This window comes from Pelobates fuscus, chromosome 11 (genome assembly GCF_036172605.1).
Source record: "Pelobates fuscus isolate aPelFus1 chromosome 11, aPelFus1.pri, whole genome shotgun sequence".
Taxonomy (NCBI): Eukaryota; Metazoa; Chordata; class Amphibia; order Anura; family Pelobatidae; genus Pelobates; species Pelobates fuscus.
Window position 1 is genome coordinate 51,154,371 of NC_086327.1, and position 14,462 is coordinate 51,168,832.

Below are 14,462 nucleotides of genomic sequence, written 5' to 3' on the forward strand. Positions count from 1 at the left end.
TGATAATGCTAGATCTCTATTTTTGTGTAGGGGACTTCTATTTCTTTCATGTATGGGGCTTCTATTTATTTCGGATCTATTGAAGTACCTATTCCAAGGTTCTACTTTCTTCCATTCGTTGCCCTTATTGGCTTCTGGAGTTCTCCATTTAGGGTTGTCCCATTTAGGGGTATCAAAACGGTCTATTCTCCTCCTATTATATCTATTTTGTTTAAAATTATATCCTTTTTGTTTAAAATTGTAATTGTCAGATCTTCTGTTCTCATATCTATTATTCTTTCGATCAATATAATTATTTTGATGATAATTTCTTACTTTATTATACTTGTAATCATCCATATCCCTCTTGTGCTTTTTATATTTCATTTGTTTTACCTGGTCTTCCAATTTATTGAGATTAGCTTTAGTGGAATTGGTCAATTCTTCATAATCTTTGATCTCAGCTACTGGTTCTAATACTTTTTGTATTTCTTTGACCTCTTTATCTAAATCTGTCAAATTTTCACTTCTGCATAATAGTGACTAGAGATTATTTTCTGGGTAGAGCTTATTTTATGAGCATTCCCCAAAAATAAGCTATGGCTTTTTTTCGGGGATGTCTTATTTTCGGCGGGGAAAAGGGTAGGTAAAAAAAAAAAAATATATAAACTTGCTTACACTGATACTGAAATTATTTTAAATATATATAATATAATAATAACTCTCATGTGTTCTCATGTGTTCTATAATACGTCACATTTTTTTATTTTTTTTTTAATTATCAAGCACTTAAAATAAATCACTACAATAATAGTTTATTTTGATCACAGGATTCAGGAGTCATATGTTGGTATAATGATGTATGACCACTAGATGGTGCAGTCACATTTAATGTTTGAATTGTTAAAAGTAATCACACAGCAGAATAATTTCTACTTGAAAATGACACAAATGAATGAACAATTGAAGGCACATTTTCCTATTATAGTTTAAATCAGGGCTGCCCAACAGGTAGATCCCCAAATGTTGTAGAACTACAACTCCCATGATGCTTTGCATACCTCTAGAGCATCATAAGAGTTGCAGTTCTGCAACATCTGGGGATCTACCTGTTGGGCAGCCCTAGTTTATATCTTCCTACACCAGAAAATACAGTTTATGAAAATATTACCACTACCAAGTTCTTATGATTTTTAAAATACCACAACATTCATTTAAAACATGGATGCATGATGACAACTCTGCATTTTCTTGCATAGACTGCATTTTAATGACGCCTACAAAATATAAATTGTGCATATTTGTACAATTTTAATATTTGTTTGTTCAACTTTTGCAGGCATATTGGATGGAAATATAGGGTACAGATTGTGTTGCATTGTCTATGTTCCAATATGACAGACCATTCTTAACTATGATCAAGAATCAGAGATACATACAGTAAACATGAAATAATAAATACAAATGGAAAAAATACTCTACTAATGGCATTTTGTAGGTAATCTGATACCCATCATCCCCTCTTTTTTCCATAGGTACTAGAAAGCCATACAAATGCATTGTATAAGTTGTGTATGTGGGGGATGCCATTTACAAGCCCTCTGTAGAAATGCAGTAGGGCAAAATGGATCCCTGGCAGACAATTTTCTTTTTCTGACAGTTGTAGATTAGCATTGGAGAAAAGGTTAATGCAAATGTGGATTTATTTGCTAAATGTTGTTTCTCTTTGCAAAGCAATGCAAAAAAACCCAGGGGTAAACAAGATTTATTGAATTATAGGCTTATAAGCAGAGGCAAACCGCGGTAGTGCTGCCACTGCTTATAAGGTTTATTGCTGTCAAACAGACAAAGTCATTGCATTTTGGACGTAAAAAAGGTTTTGTATATTCTATATTATACCCTGTCAAATGGCCAAGTGCATTGTAATATTGTTGTATTGTATAGAGTTTTTCAGTTGTATTATGATAATCACTGATGACTATATTTGTTGTGCATTTATTTTTTTATGGTACAGTTTCATTTAATTCAATAGCATAAGAATGCACACCACTAAGCAATGCAAAAAAAAAAAAAATACTTTTATTTAAAGTTACAATATAGAAAATACACATAGTAACTAAAGAAAAAAAATCATAAATGCAACTCAATTCAAGCCTCCCAAAGACACTGAGAAAGGATTGGATAATGTTGGAACTTTGGAGGGGAAGGAGGGTGTTGGTAGGATTGGTGACACAGTTTTCTGCCTTCTGGTAGGTTGATAATAGCACTTTAAGGAATATATTTTAAGGTTTTCACCCTATTTTTAAAAATTAGTGTGCGATCCTGCAGTGTTTTGTTTTGTATGTAGAGTTTAATTTAACATTTCAAGGCATTTGGAGAGATACACTAAGTAGCCATTAAAGTGGCACTGTCACCTTCGTGGAAGCATGAATGATATTATGTGGTATCCAGCGAGACCATCCACTTGACACATAGGATAGATATACAGCCCCCATAACAAGTTAATCTCTTTGAGGTGAGGAGTATAGAGGTCTATGTATCAATATATATTTTGAGGTTAAAATAACACTGCAAGCAACATAACCACTACAGTTAGCTGGTTAAGGTTATGGTGCCAGGAGTTACACTCATTTTATGGAGTCAAATAAATTTCCTAAGAAATAATTAGATTTTATCTCTCCTGAGCTAAGCCCTGCGCTGCTTAGGAACTTCCAGCTCTTCAGCAAAGTTAGTGGAGGCGGGGAAGGACTACCATTTTATATATATCCTTTTTTGAAGGACAGAAATGGCTTTCATTTAATATACTATATGTATACCTAACACAGCATTACACATGAATAACATTTTAAAAATGGGAACTTTTTTCTACATTTTTGCTTATAAATATCTGTACACATTCAGTACAACTAATTAAAAAGAACTTAAAATAGAGTCATACTTCAGTCATGATTGTGAAATACCTAATATAATATGTGTAGGATCTAAATTAACTTTTGGTAGTTACTGCTAACTCTAACAACCCCACATTAATGCTGTAGTACTCCTTACCTGACTACCCTAATCTTGACCTTAACCCTACACTATCCCTAACCCTAAGTTTTAATACATAGGCAGCACTAAACACCCGCACCTCCCTCCCCTCCCCACCAGTGAAATTTTCTCTGAGCTTACTAAAGCTTGTACCGAGCTTCACATTTTATAACTTCTTATAACAGAGAGAAGTTTAAAACGGCTAGAACAATTCTAGTAACTAGTCTAAGGCAAAGGAAAGTTTTTTTTTTTTTACCGTAAGAGCAATAAGGATATGTAATTCTCTGCCTGAGGAAGTGGTTTTATCAGAGTCTGTACAGATGTTTAAGCAGCAACTAGATGCATTCTTGCAAAAACAGAATATCATATAATTTTACAATGTAGGGTAATAACTGCTTGATCCAAGGATAAATCTGACTGCCATTCTGGGGTCAAGAAGGAATTTTTCTCCTAGCTTGTTGCAAAATAGAAAGTGTTGTTTATCAGGTTCAAAAACCTGTTTTCGTCAACTGTATTGCTAGTCCCTCTGGCCCAATCAATGTCTAGATTATGAAAGTCTCCCATGATTAACAAATTACCCAGTTGTGCACATTATACGTGCTAAAAACCCCTACAGGACCGGTGCCTACTCTGCATCATGTGAAGTCCTACCCTGACAGTATACAGCAAAAAGAAAACTGTAACTGAGCCATTTTTCCTACGAAGGTGTATACAATGTATAGGGTGTATATTTTTTCTTTGATCTTGTTTTACTTATATGCTTGCACATCCTTCTCATGGAATATTATGTAACCATAATTAATAATGAAGAAGCATCTGGGATAAATGCCAGCATCTTCAAACGCAAAGTTAGAAGAATATATATCTGAAATTAGGGCATTCGAGATATACATATGAATTTGATCTATAGATATAGTTGGAAAGTCCCTATTTTAATATACATAATATTGACTTGTTCATCTTAATTGGTGTAGTATTTTTTGCAGAGCTGACACTTTTATAAATACGCTTTACTTGATTTTGTTGAAAAAGCTGGGCTATTTCCCTTGCTCCCTGCTTTGCAGGCTTCAGTAAAAATGGAAGAGGCCACAGGGGAGTTTCATTAGTTCAGAATATGTAAAACAAAAGCTATAGCCTACATCATTTTGTTACTTCTTTGCTCCTCTGTCGTGTACTTGTCATGTTCTATCTGAATAACTAGTGCACATATTACCTGGCAAGGGAATTTACTTTCTGCAGAAATATGCTACGGAGAACAGCAGGGGGCATAAAAGCACATTATTGCTAAATTATTTCGGAAAAAGCAGGGATATTCATTACAAGGCTGACTTCTAAAATGAAGCAGATCATACAGAAGAACCTGCGTTATACATTGATATTTTAATAGTCTTGAGTTTTCAAGCCTAATAGATGTGATACTTTTACTTTTTTTTTTTTTTAACAATAAGCGTATGCTGTAGCAATGGAAAAGGAAATCGTGCTTGCAAGTGCAAATTTCTCTACAAACATAATAAATAAACAGACAGGCAGGCATAAATCTATAGCATATGTTTGTGAAAATCATCTTTTTTTTTAAATGTCTCACTGAAATAAATAAACACATACATCTACGAAGTTAATAACTATGGCATCAATTTAATATTTTTGGGTAAGGTTTTTCAGTGATTCAGTATTTTCTGTTAACCTTTTAAAATGAATGATTTAAAATATAAAAATATGAAAACATGTATCAATATATAATATAATTGAAATAGGAAAATGTTGTTCAAAATATAAAAGCATTTGAAAAGCTTTGAAAAGCATTTGAAAAGCAAAAATATTAAATTGAGGCCTTTTTTTGTAATTAAAAAGATTGTATCTCTATTAAAGTTAAAGCTATATATGGCCATGAGGCTATTGCCCTCTGCATGGGCCCATTTGACATTCGGTCCTCTGCCCACTTTTTTCTCAATAAGGTATTTGCACTATAGTTAAGCTGCTCTCAATTTAAAACTGCTACTTTGACTGGATCTAGGTCAAACTATTCCTAGGCTACTCAGTGTAATAAGTACATGTGAACCAGCCATAAATGTATGCCTCGTGGAATACCAGCACAAACCATTGTGGAAATCTATTCATAAACATGACAATACATACGACATAAGGTCACATTTAAACTGGAAGAAAAGAGATTTTGTCTAAGGCAAAGGAAAAGGGTCTTTAAAGTAAGAATAATAAAGATGTGGAATTCTCTACCTGAAACAGTGATTTATCAAAGTCTGTACAGATGTTTCAACCACAACTGGATGAATTCTTGCTAAAAAAAATTATAATCAGGGGTATCATTTTTAATATTTTGGGTAACAATGTATTAATAAAATGATAGATCTGACCTCATTCTGGGGTTGAGAAGGGTTTTTTTTTCCTTGTTTGAAGCAAAATTAGTTAGCTGTTCAAGCTATATTGTTGCCTTCTTTTAGATCAACAGCAAAAACAGATGTGAGAAAAGTTGAACCTAATTGACAGGGTATTTTTCAGTCTATGTAACTATGTAAGAAGTGACAAGAAAACTATAACACTTAGGGCAAATAATTGAGTTGGAAAATATTTCCAATTTAGCTGTTTTGACCTACATTTTTTAGTTCCATAACATGGTTTTGCAATTCCTGTTTTTAATTAACTCCAATATCAACTCTAAAATATTCACCCCCTCGACTTTTTACCTATTTTGTTACATTATAGCCTTAAGTTCAATGTTTTATTAATCTGAATTTTATGTGATTGATCATAACACAATATTCTTAGTTGGTGAAGTGAAATGAGAAAAATATATGTATAAAACTATTTGTTAGAAATAGAAAACAGAAAATTGACATGTGCGTATGTATTCACCCCCTTTGTCATGAAACCCATAAAAAGCTATGGTGCAACCAATTACCTTCAGAAGTTACATAATTAGTGAAATGATGTCCACCTGTGTGCAATCTAAGTGTCACATGATCTGTCATTACATATACACACCTTTTTTGAAAGGCCCCAGAGGCTGGAACACCTAAGCAAGAGGCACACTAACCAAACACTGCCATGAAGACCAAGGAACTCTACAAACAAGTAAGGAACAATGTTGTTGAGAAGTACAAGTCACGGTTAGGTTATAAAAAAAATATCCAAATCTTTGATGATCCCCAGGAGCACCATCAAATCTATTATAACCAAATGGAAAGAACATGGCACAACAGCAAACCTGCCAAGAGATGGCCGCTCAACAAAACTCACAGACCGTGCAAAGATGGCATTAATCAGAGAGGCAGCACAGAGACCTAAGGTAAGCCTGGAGGAGCTCCAGAGTTCCACAGCAGAGACTGGAGTATCTGTACATATGACGACAATAAGCCGTACGCTCCATAGAGTTGGGCTTTATGGCAGAGTGGCCAGAAGAAAAACAAAATGGCACGTTTTGAGTTTTCGAAAAGGCATGTGGGAGACTCCCAGAATGTATGGAGGCAGGTGCTCTGGTCTGATGAGACTAAAATTGAACTTTTCGTCCATCAAATAAAAACGCTATGTCTGGCGAAACCCCAACACATCATATCACCCAAAGAACACCATCCACACAGTGAAACATGGTGGTGGCAGCATCATGCTTTGGGGATGTTTTTCAGCAGCCGGGAATGGGAAACTGGTCAGAGTTGAGGGAAAGATGGATGGTGCTAAATACACCATGAAGCCCATAAAAAGCAAAACCTGTACCACTCTGTGCATGATTTGAGGCTAGGATGGATGTTCACTTTCCAGCAGGACAATGACCCCAAACACACTGCTAAAGCAACACTTGAGTGGTTTAAGGGGATACATTTAAATGTGTTGGAATGGCCTAGTCAAAGCCCAGACCTCAATCCAATAGAAAATCTGTGGTCAGACTTAAAGATTGTTGTTCACAAGCGCAAACCATCCAACTTGAAGGAGCTGGAGCCGTTTTGCAAGGAGGATTGGGGAAAAATCCCAGTGGTAAGATGTGGCAAGCTCATAGAGACTGATCCAAAGCGACTTGGAGCTGTGATTGCTGCAAAAGGTGGCTCTACAAAGTATTGACTTTAGGGGGGTGAATAGTTATGCACGTTGACTTTTTCTGTTATTGTGTCCTATTTGCTGTTTGCTTCACAATAAATTTTTTTTTAAAAAATCTTCAAAGTTGTGGGCATGTTCTGTAAATTAAATGATGCAAATCCTCAAACAATCCATGTTAATTCCAGGTTGTGAGGCAACAAAACACGAAAAATGCCAAGGGGGTGAATACTTTTGCAAGGCACTGTACCTCCCTTTAAATGTCGTCTGCTAAACTTCCGAGTTCAGCTATGGTACCGGTAACAGAAGAAATTCCCTCCATCATTTGTTCCACCAAAAGACTCAATTGGGACTCCTGAAAGTTCCCTGAAGTGCAATCACTGACTGCTGAAAGTGATCAGTGCTGGGCTATGAAGGCTGCCCAGTGTTAATCATATTGAGTGATTGTGTTTGCAGAGAGACATTAAATAATATTGCGACAACGTGCAATAAACTCAGAAGACAAACATGCCTAATTCTAAAAGTGTTCCACATTGAAATTTTATTTTACTCCTTGCATTTTGTGACCAATAACTACAAAAATAAACTGGAATCCTGGACATAAGATGTGCTGTGTAAATAAGATTTATTTGCTGTTTTTCTATTTTATTTTATTTATTTTTATTATAAATGAGAATTTTAAATACACTGATCAGTCCCATCACTGGCAGATTAAGTGAATAATATTGATCATATTGTTACAATGGCACCTGTCTAGGGCTAGAATACATTTCATGTGTTGAAAACAGGAGAAATGGGCAAGTGAAAAGATCTGGGGGACTTTGACAACAGCCAAATAATGATGGCTAGATGACTGGGTCAGAGCATCTCCAAAATGGCAAGTCTTCTTCCCACTGTGCAGCGGCTAGTTTCCTACCAAAAGTGGTGCAAGGAAGGACAACCAGTGAACCGGCATCAGGGACGTGGGTGCCCAAAGCTCATTAATGCTAGTTGGGAACGAAGGCTAGCCCGTCTGGTCAGATCACACAGAAGAGTTACTGTAGCTCAAATTGCTGAAAAGACAGACAGAAATGTGTCAGAACACACATTGCATTGCAGCATGGGGCTGCGTAGCTGCAGACAGGTCAGAGTGCCCATTATGACTTCTAGAGTTCCTTCAATAAGGAGGGGAGCAACCGTAATGGACCATGGAGCAAGGGAATAATGTTGCCTGGTCTGATGATTCATATTTTCTTTTAGATCAGGTGTGTGGCTGCTTCCTTTACCTGAGGAAGAGCTGGCAACAGAATGCACTGTGGGAAGAAGGCAGGCTGGTGGAGGCAGTGTTATGTTCTGCTGGGAAACCTTGGATCCTGGCATTCATGTGGATGTTACTTTGACACTTACTACCTACCTATTGTTGCAGATCCTGTACATCCCTTCATGGAAATGGTGTTCCCTGTTGGAAATAGCCTCTTTTAGCAGGATAATGCACCCTGCCACACTGCAAAATTGTTAAGGAATGGTTATAGAAACATGACAAAGAGTTCAAGGTGTTGCCTTGGCCTTAAAATCTCATCACATCTCAATCCAATTACGCATCGCCGGGATGTGCTGGAGCAACAAATACGATCCTCGCAACTTGCAGGACTTAAAGGATCTGTCTTGGTGTCAGATAACACAGAACACATTCAGAGTTCTTGTGGAGTCCATGCCTCGATGTTTTGGCAGCACAAAGAGGTCCTACATGACTGACTAGTGTATGTGTAGGTCAGATCAACATAAAATAAATTTTTCCTTTCAAAAATGGTATGTACAAAAGGAAGGGGAGCGGCCTTGTGGCGGGGTGCTCCTGAGAAAGTGGTTTTATATTAACAGCACAATTTGTAATAACCGTGAACCTACAGGTATAACCTATACTGGTTTTGACGTTTTTTTTATATGTTTTTCTAACTTGCTTTACCTATGATTTCAAATCCGTTCAAAATAGACAACCCTTGTGGGAATGCACCTTCAGGAGATGACAACAAAGATTCAATGCAATAAATCTTCATTCCAGACTATATGATGGATAGGCTTAACCATATGTATACCATTTTTACCATTGAATTTGTAACTTGAGTGTCTTTCCTGTATACAATTTTAAAGGAGCCATATAGGGTCAGGAACACAAATATGTAATCCTTTACCCTATAGGGTTAAAACCACCATCTAGCCACCCTGGTTCCCTCATGCCTCCCTAAATACAGTAAAATCTTACTTGTATTTGAGTCTGCAGCTGCTTGCTTTGTCTCTGTTTCCTTTAGACCTGCCCACTGCCTGCTGACATCATCAGAAGTGGTAGCCTGATCCAATCACAATGCTTTCCCATTGGCTGAGACTGACAAAGAGGCAGATCAGGGGCAGAGCCAGCACAAGTCAAACACAGCCCTGGCCAATCAGCATCTCCTCATAGAGATTAATTGAATCAGTGAATCTCTATGAGGAAAGTTTAGTGTCTGCATGCAGAGGGAGGAGATACTGAATGTTTTGATGCATTTTAGGCAGCAATGACCCAGGAAGGATCTCTAACAGACATCTTAGGAGTGGCCAGTGAAATTATCACTGGGTTGTAATGTAAACACTGCATTTTCTCTAAAAAGACAGTGTTTACAGCAAAAAGCCTGAAGGTAATGATTGTACTCGCCATAACAAATTCAATAAGCTGTAGTTGTTCTGGTGACTATAGTGTCCCTTTAAAAAAACACAAACAAACAAACCAAAAAAAAAACAATGTTATATTTGTTGGTGAAAAAAATGACAAATATGTAAATTGCATTGGTCCTTAAGTAGAAACAAGTAAACTGAAGCTTGACCCTTAAATAGTTAAAGTATGACATCTTTATATGTATTATCTCTCTCCGTATTGGTGATGAGATATTTTTTTTACTGTACATCCTGAATACAATTTAATCTCTAAGATGCACTATTTCATTTAGTGTGCTATGCATAATAATGCAATATTTCTCTTTTGCAGATAATAGCTTACCAGCCTTATGGAAAATCAGTGGATTGGTGGTCATATGGTGTTCTATTATATGAAATGTTGGCAGGGCAGGTAAGACGTTATCTTTGTTGAATCCAGTTCAGATCAAGTATAGCATCACACTGCTCTGTCTTATTATTATAGCACACATTGTGAGGGAAGCTGATCGGTACTAGTTAAACCACAAGTGGAGAAGCCATAATCTAGACATATGCTAGGGATGATGACTATACCCGATGGAAAGGGTTTAATAAAATGGGGGACAACATACTATATACAATTAAACAGTAAGGGTTGAATTGGAGAGAGTATCACAGAATGAAAAAGGAGAGGAAAGGGCATATTGAAAAGGAAAGAATGAATTGGGATGTGGCATTGCGTGAGAAAGAAGGGATGTGTGGCAGGGACAGTCTAAGATACACTATTTTATTCAGTGTGATATGGAGAATAGAGCAAGTTATATGTGCAAGATGGGGGTATTGACTGCTTGTGACATGTGAAGGAATGGGGCCAATAGCAAGTGGTTATTGACAAGAAGTACTATAAGCTAGTTGCATGGGTAGGTGGATAACATGGGCAAAGTATGCATCTTTTATCGATATACATTTCTTGGTGAATTTATTAGTTTATTGGAAAAATTTAATAGGATGACTATATCAGCCACACCTTGTTTGGAGAATAGTTTCCATGTATAAACTTTTTTTTTTTTTTTTTAGATTATCTCTGTACTATTAAATGCTTTTATGAATTGTTTAAGAATATATATTCTCTGCATTGTGAAACGGATGCATTTTGTCTAAAAATATATTTTCTGCTATTTACTGTAAGTACTGAGCTAATGGTCCAGATGACCCAGAAAAACATGGACATGAAAAACAGTATTGAATATAAATGTATCAACTGATTAGGATATGATACATTTGATACATTTTAATTTTATCTGTTAGGGTGCAGGTTAGACATGTGCAATTCGTTTCGTTACGAATGTACATTCGGACAAATTTCGTGCATGCTTACAAATGTCTGAAGTTAGAATTGCCGAATTTCCGAAGTGCCAAACCGAACCAAATTGCCAAAGTTATGATTTGCTAAAGTTACGAATTGCTGAAGTTCCAAATTGCAAAACTTCCGAAGTGCTTCAGATTTCTGAAAAGTGGCAAAACAAGTAGTTAGGGGTTAGGGTTAGGGTTAGGATTAGGGGCAAATCAAGTGATTCGGGTTAGGGGTTAGGGGTTCAGCTTAGGGGTTAGGTTTAGGGTTAGGGTCCGAATTACTAAAGTTCCGAATTGCAACCTTAACAGGTTTTTAATAAACTAAAAAATCTACAAAATCTCTCTCGTTTGCCAAGTTTATTCAGTGAAAATCATATATATATTTTTTTATCCATTATCATATGATTCTTGCCAGTCCCCTTAGTTACTCCAATATCATCAAAAGGGAAAAATCATCTTTACTTTTTTTACTTTTATATGGGACTACAAGAAAATAAGATTATTCAAAAATGTTATGAACAGCACTGCACTACCAACTATTATTATATTATTATTATTATATTATTATATGAATATGCTGCATAAGTCACCCAGATTCTTCAGTGGATTGCACCAACAGGGCTCTATTGAAAACAACACGTTTCCAATAGGGCACATTGAATTCAAGATTGTATGGGCCACTTTCATAATGGAAACACTCAAAATAGCGTACCGTACTGAACCGACCCGAACCATTCCGCTCAGTGGAAACGAGGCATACGTTGAAAAAAAAAGACTTAAGTCTATTGAGTTCAACATATCTTTTATGCTATTACTCCAAATAAAGGCAGACCCCTCCCGACCCCCCAGATTGAAGTGATTTCTAATTCACGCCATCAGATGTCTTCATGGATCGAAAACTGTTAGCATACATATCAATTATATCATTGAATATTCTGTTTTTCCAAAAATTTGCAGGCCTTTTTTTATTTTATTTTTATTTTATTTTTTTAAATATCAATTGAGTCCGATAAGACTTTATAGATTTTGGGCAGAGAATGTATTGTTCTTACAATAACTCTTTTACTTCCAGTCTCATTGGGTGACCTTGTGTATGTTGTATATTCCTGCTAACGAACATGTTACATTTAGTGGTTTTACTGGCCTTGTATATATTTGTATAGTGCTATCATATTCCCTTTGAGGCGCCTTTTTTTTCTAAAGAAATTCAGTTTTTCTATCTTTTCTTCATAACTAATGTTTTCCACCCTCCTTATTACTTTTGTAGCTCACTTCTGCACTTTGTTTAGTTATGCAATCTCATTCTTTAAAATGGGTGGCCAAAACTGCACCACATTTTCAAGGTGGAGTCTAACCCAGTGGTTCCCAAACCTTTTAGGTTCAAGGCACCCTTAATAGTTCAATATTTTTCCAAAACAAATGTCTTGGTTTTATATATGTACAGCACCGCGGCATATACTGGACCTCTGTTCAGCAGAAATGTTTCCCAGTCAGGGACGGATCCAGAACCTAATCTTGGGAAGGGGCACTGGTAGATTATAGAAACAATCCAGGCACATTAACCACTACAGCACTCTGTGGTGATTATAGTGCCAGGAGTGCCGTGGTCCCCTTCCAGGGTAAATAGTCAAACTGTTTAAGAACAGTTTGACAACTTACCGGACATTTGCTGGGATAGGGGCAATAGTAGGGGATTGGGGCAGTAGTGTGTGTGTGTGTGTTGTGTGTGTGTGTGGGAGGGGTGCAGTGTGTGTGAAGGATGTGTGGGAGGGGTGCTGTGTGCGTGTGAGGGGCCAGTGTGCATGTATTGGGGGCAGTATGTGTGTGAGAGGTACAGTGTGTGGGTGGGGGGACAGTGTGTGTATAGGGGGAAGTGTATGGGGGAGTTATTGTTGGTCTGTAGGAGTAGGAGGGCAAATTACTAAATATATATATATATATATATATATATATATATATATATATATATATATATATATATTTATTTTTAATTAAAAAAATATAATTTTCATATCCCTCCTCCCTTCTAACCTTTGCCTGGGATGGTAAACAGTACTAAACCTTTATATTTATATAAAATTTATATTTTGATCATGTTAATCAATAACCCTTTTTATATATGACTGCCCCATAGTTGATATTGCAACAGCAGACTGGCATTGCCCATTGTTGCCTACTTTGTTATCTATAATTGTTCCCAAGTCATTTTCTTGTAATGTTATCAATAACTCAACCCATTTTAATGTGTAAGAGCCTTGTGGACTCCTTATTTCAAAATACATGACCTTACAATTATGTGCATTAAATCTAATATGTCACTTGCCTGCCCAGCCCTTCAAATTACCCAAATTCCTGTGCAGAGAAGATCATGTTCAGACTGTATTTTAAATGGACCCATATCATAAGCTTTGGCAAAATCCAAGTAGATCACTTCTGCTGCAACACCCTGATTTATATTTCTACTAACTTCAGTTAATTTGGCATGACCTCTGTTTCAGAAAACCATGATAATTCATGCTAATGATGATATTGTTCTAAATTAATTCTTGAATATTATCCCTTAACAGCCCTTCAAATAATTTCACAACCACAGATGTTTACAAGTCTGTAGTTTCTGGGAAAAATCTTTAAACGTTTTTTTTAAATATAGATACCTCAAATGCTTTTCTGCTTTTTCCTGAAATAAAAGAATCCTGAAAGATATGTGGTATGGCTATTTGTATATTAAGCTCCCTAAGTACTCATGGATGAATGTCATATGGCCCATGTTTTTTTTTTAAATTAACTTAATTTAATTGCTGCATAACTTGTTTGCTGTACAAGTTTTGAACCAGAAATTTGCAAATCCACAGTCATATATTTTTCTTTGCTATATACTGAATTGATACTATTTATCATTTCTGCCTGGCCCTGATCCACCTTAATACACCCATGAGATTCCAATGACCAACATTTTCACTCAATCTTTTTGGCATTAATGTAAAAAAACTTGTTTGGTCTTGCTCTATTTCAATATGAGCATTTCATTTTCTAGTTTAGCCCATCTAATTGCCCTTTTGCAAACCCTATTGGTTTGTTATACAATGCCATTGGCCCATCTAATTGAAATAGATTCTTCTTCTTGTTGTTTTACTTGATTGACCCTTTTATTAAGCCACATTGATTGTAATTTGTGTATTTCATATTTGCTTCCCTATTTATGCTGTATTTATATGGTATTTATTGAAAAATGTACTTGTAGAACGTGTTTAAAGACCTCTCATTTATCCTAAGTGCTTTTGCCAAGAAATGCTTTGTGAGGACTACCACATTGACTTATTTCTTGTTTGTTCCAATAATCTATTTTTTTTTTTTATATTAGCTATTGGCGCAGCCCTTTTTCATCTTTTTATTTCTAAAAACAATTGTAAGCT

At 36.0% G+C, this 14,462-nt stretch overlaps 1 protein-coding gene across 1 annotated transcript in view; it reads left to right on the top strand.

The window, feature by feature from the left end:
• The window catches only part of PRKCG (protein kinase C gamma), a 447,474-nt gene that overhangs the window by 425,123 nt on the left and 7,889 nt on the right, over positions 1-14,462 (top strand). Inside the window, exon 15 of the mRNA XM_063436266.1 lies at positions 10,049-10,129. Within this exon, the coding sequence (XP_063292336.1) occupies positions 10,049-10,129 (81 nt within the window). The remainder of the gene's footprint in view (positions 1-10,048; positions 10,130-14,462) is intronic.